Source organism: Arachis ipaensis, chromosome B04, assembly GCF_000816755.2.
Source record: "Arachis ipaensis cultivar K30076 chromosome B04, Araip1.1, whole genome shotgun sequence".
Classification (NCBI taxonomy): Eukaryota; Viridiplantae; Streptophyta; class Magnoliopsida; order Fabales; family Fabaceae; genus Arachis; species Arachis ipaensis.
Window position 1 is genome coordinate 114,995,857 of NC_029788.2, and position 4,541 is coordinate 115,000,397.

The window sequence follows — 4,541 nt, forward strand, 5'->3', positions numbered from 1 at the left end:
AAGAATGCTGACCGTAATCCTCAATTGCTTGCCATCATTTGCTGGAACTACTTGAAAGCTCGCAACCAGTTAATTTTTGAAAGTTTTACTTTAATGTCGTCTGCTTCTAGCAAGTTCTGTCAAGTTGTTCCGTGAAATCCAAAGAACTCCCAGTTTAAAATATCATCTCTATGAGGCAAACTCTTAGTTTCATTCAATTTGATTTATCATTCTTTCTTCTTTAAGATTTTTCTTCGTTTTTCGCTTATATTCTTCTAAATTGCAATTCATTAATAATACAAAATATTTAAAATAAAGTAAATAACCCTACTCATACAGTGGTACTCGTTTAAATAGTTTTTATTTGAATCATCAAAATACTCAAAATTATCCTCAATCTAAGAACCCCATAGCTATCCGGTAGCTGCAAGGTAGGTGAGAGATATGTGTGATGATTGATCATTCGCTATACACAGATATGCATGTACCGTTGAACCAAATTAATATAGCATAAAAATGAGTTTTTATGGTATTTCCTTTCTAAAATTTTATGGAGTTTCAAATCTCCAAACAACAAGAGATAATTGTAACCACCACAGTTGTAATTTACTAATGATAAACACAATTTTAATTTTGAATTCCTGAATCCACTTCCCTCCCACGTTCCATGACTTAGTTTCATGATCCATTTATTATGTTATGCTTTATATTAAATTAAATTAAACTTCTTTATTTGAAAACTCACCAGCGTTTTCTTCATTGACATTTGACAATCACATCCTCACACAACACAAAACGCAATATCTGCCCTCAAATCGCCATCGATCTCCGCCGATGGCGCCGCCCATCGCAGCCTACCTCGCGGTCTTTTTTGCTTTGACCACCGCCGTCTACGCTGCAGCATCATCCAGCGGATACCACAACCACACGGTGGGCGGCGCATCCGGGTGGTTGTTCAACTCCACTACGAGCACAGCCGCCACCAACTACTCCTCTTGGGCTTCAACTCAAACATTCAACCTCGGCGATTTTCTCAGTAAGCTCAATCACACTCTCCCTTTTCTTTTCTCTCTCTTTTAACGTTGCTATGTATGAATACTGCTTCGTTTTTGAAAAAAACAAAAGGGAAAAAGAAAATTAAATTGATTGTTGAAAGTTAAAACTCGATGAAGTAATTATAATTAGTTAATTGCACATTTCTATCTGATTTGTCTTAAGTTCCAACCAAACGCAACAATAAATCTGATTCAATTCTTATTTTCCAATTTTATCAGTTTTCAAAACGAACACGAATCAAACGGTGGTTCAGACCTACAATGAGACCTCTTACCTGAGCTGCAACGCCGACGACTTCGACAACGGCACCTTCGTATACGATAGCGGAAGCAGTAATTTCAGCCAGGCGTTGACCATTTCCGTTCCGTTGACCGTCGTCGGACGCAACTACTTCTTCTCCGACGCCGCCGACGGCCTCCAGTGCCGTCGCGGCCTCGCCTTCGAGATCAATGTCAACCGCGGCCAAGGCCTGCCACCCAGCCTCAACCAGCCGCCGCCGCCGCCCTACATTGAGCCGCCGGGTCCTGACGCCGCCGAACAGTCTCCACCGTCCACGGTGACGCTGGCCCCTACTGGAGGCGCGTCACCTCTGCGCGTTAATGCGCTCGTGGCGGTTTGTGGCTTCGCAGCGGAGATCTTGATACTGTTACGGTGAGGAGTAGTTGGATTACGGTGGGTGCGCAGCATTTTATCACTTTTCTTTTCTTTTATTTAGTTTCTAAGTTTTACACTGTTACTACTTACTAGTTACTATACGGACATTCTGGATTTTCATTCACTACCTTATTTAAAGGTTTAGATTGCAACGGTGAACAACCACTCAACTTCATTGCAAGCTCTACACCAAATTATCAACCATTACCGCTAAATAATGTAATTACATTCTGCCATTTCTATCGTAGATTCAAACTATCTATGGTGGTTGAAGCTTGTGTTTAGTTTTCCGCGGGAACCAAACAAAACCGAATTTGAAGCATTGATACATTGGATTTGTATTACAATCCATTTAGGAAACCAATTTTCGTTGTTTTTCTTTTTAGATTGTCTTTTTATCTTTTATTATTTTTGTCCAATACTTATAGTTATTAATCTAATTTCTTTAATTTAATAATTTAATAACATATTTTTAGTTTACATTTTAAAAATTATTGATTAACTAATAAAAAATAATAAATTTTACTAATCTTCTAACATTTCTCTTATCCCCTTATACATCTTTTTATTTGTTATAAATAGAGATTGAAAAAAATGTGTTTGTGAATTCTTAAATATTATACAAGTATACATATATACACTCATAATATAATTACAACTATTTTAATCACTCAGCAACTCTACTAATCTCCACTAATCATTTACTTATTGCGCTAACCTTCACCTAATCCACTAATCATATATTAGTCTAGCATTGCTTCTCATATATTTTTATTTATTTATTTCTTCAAATTCCAAACCTTAAACTTTTATTATATATATTGTTAATCTAAGTAAAAAAAAAACAATAATACTACAAAATCAATAAATTTTATCATTTTGAATCATCAGTCGTCAACGTTAGTAATTTTGCATATAAATTTAAACAAAGTCTAAATGCAACATAATCTTAAAAACTAAATACAGACTAAATATTGGTTAGAATTTGTTGAAATCTACCGCATTGAGACCTTCCCAAAAAAATATACTTGTTTGGTAATTATTTATGTATGGTAAATATAATTGATAAGAGATTGGCAGATGATGAAGATTATCCATGGAAGTACTCGTCATGTTTTGTGGCGCAATGATGGAGCATTTAAGTTCTGAAGCAGGCGATAAGAAAATGAGGAAGGTGAAAATCATGGACTTTGGCTGGTTGAGATATGTGCTTAACTGGGCTGTCAACCAAGATATGATGGTGGCCTTAGTATCATCATATATTCGAGGCAAAAAGTCATTGATTATCGACACACAAAAAAAAAATCTCGATTACGGTTGAATTCATTGCGCGGTGTTTCGATCTACTGAATCATGGTAAGTAAGCCTCCTAAGAAAATAGAAAATAGAAAAAGAAGAAAAAAAAAGAAAATTTAATTTTTTTAGTTACTCATTTTTCTGTTTGGCAAGGGCAAGTTTCTAGAAACCAAAAACACTAGACGAGCACCAAATTTTTTATAGCTTGAAGGGAGAGACACATGGCCAATTGAAAAAGGACGTTACTAAAGTGAAAATATGAGAGAGAAATAGGGTGAGTGATCACACTTTATCTTCTAAAGTGAAAATTCAAAATTTAGAGAATCCAAATTCCATTTTTTAAGAGTGTTAATAACTATGAAATATATGTTTACGTGATCACCTCTTTTATGCTCCAATGAAATAGGGCTTAAATATTGTTCACTACAGAGTCTTCTAGAATTCATGGGGATGAAGACTGCTCTATCAAAAAAGCACAATTGTGTATCCAAGAAAAGATGTATTAGGAGGAAATAAAGGTGTAAGCAAAAGACATATAAAAGGCATGTTAATGGTATTCTAGCATTAATACCAATCACGATAGCTAATATTCTTCTTTTTGATTCGCCATTATTGGTTTGCTAATAAATTGATTCTAATTTTTCATATTTGTGTTCAAAATCAGCTTCTTGTATTTATGATTTTTGTAATTTGGATATTATGTGTATTTAACAAAGAATGTTATATGTATGACCTTATAGATGTTAAACTCATAAAACTGCCAGTGTTATTTTTTCTCTTTTACTTTATTCTGCACTAAAATAATTTGGAAAAACTTTTGAATTCAAACTGTAAATAGATTTAAGAGTACTAACTTTACTTGATCAGGTTAGATTTGTGTTAGTTCCTTTATTTTTATCTCTCGCTTATACTCACCCTCAAATTTATTTAAATAGAAAGTGCATTTGTGTATCAAGGAAGGGATGCGTGGGAAGGAATTCCAACTATAAGAAGAAGACTTGTAAGAGAATGCCCATGAAGGATGAGTTTATGCTTCACACACAGCTGGAAAGGTAGCAGATGATAAATTTGATGAATGTCCTTCATATAAAAGACAAGTTAATTGTATTCTAGCACTAATACGAATTAAAATAGATAATATTCTTCTTTTTGATTCACCATTATTGCTTTGATAATGAATTGATATTGATTTTTGATATTTTTGTTCAGAATCAGAGTTTTGTATTTATGACTTTTAATTCGGATGATATATATATGACTTTATGGATGTTAAACTCATGAAACTGCAAGTGTTATTCTTCTTCTTTTACTTTATTCTGCACTAAAATAGTTTGAGAAAACTTTCGAATTCAAACCCTAAATAGATTTGAGAGTACTAGCTTTACTTGATCACGTTAGATTTGTGTTAGTTCCTTTATTTTTATCTCCTTCTTTTACTCAACCTCAAATTTATTTAAATAGAAAGTGTAGTTGCATATCAAGGAAGGGATGCGTTAGGAGGAATCCCAGTTGTAAGAAGAAGACTTGTAAGAGAATGCCTGACACAACGGCTGGAA

General features: G+C 34.2%; 1 protein-coding gene across 1 annotated transcript; it reads left to right on the top strand.

Annotated features, from left to right (window-relative positions):
- Positions 436–2,074, top strand: LOC107638012 (cucumber peeling cupredoxin). The gene is made up of 2 exons (XM_016341213.2): positions 436–1,015; positions 1,254–2,074. Exons 1-2 carry the CDS (start codon positions 814–816, stop codon positions 1,688–1,690), a joined length of 639 nt encoding a protein of 212 aa, XP_016196699.1. The 5' UTR covers positions 436–813; the 3' UTR covers positions 1,691–2,074.

Excerpts from the sequence above, each read along its gene's own strand:
- LOC107638012 (XM_016341213.2), top strand. The coding sequence starts at position 814 with ATGGCGCCGCCCATCGCAGCCTACCTCGCGGTCTTTTTTGCTTTGACC. Across the intron at positions 1,016-1,253 it reads CAACCTCGGCGATTTTCTCA|TTTTCAAAACGAACACGAAT; the intron begins GTAAGCTCAATC and ends CAATTTTATCAG.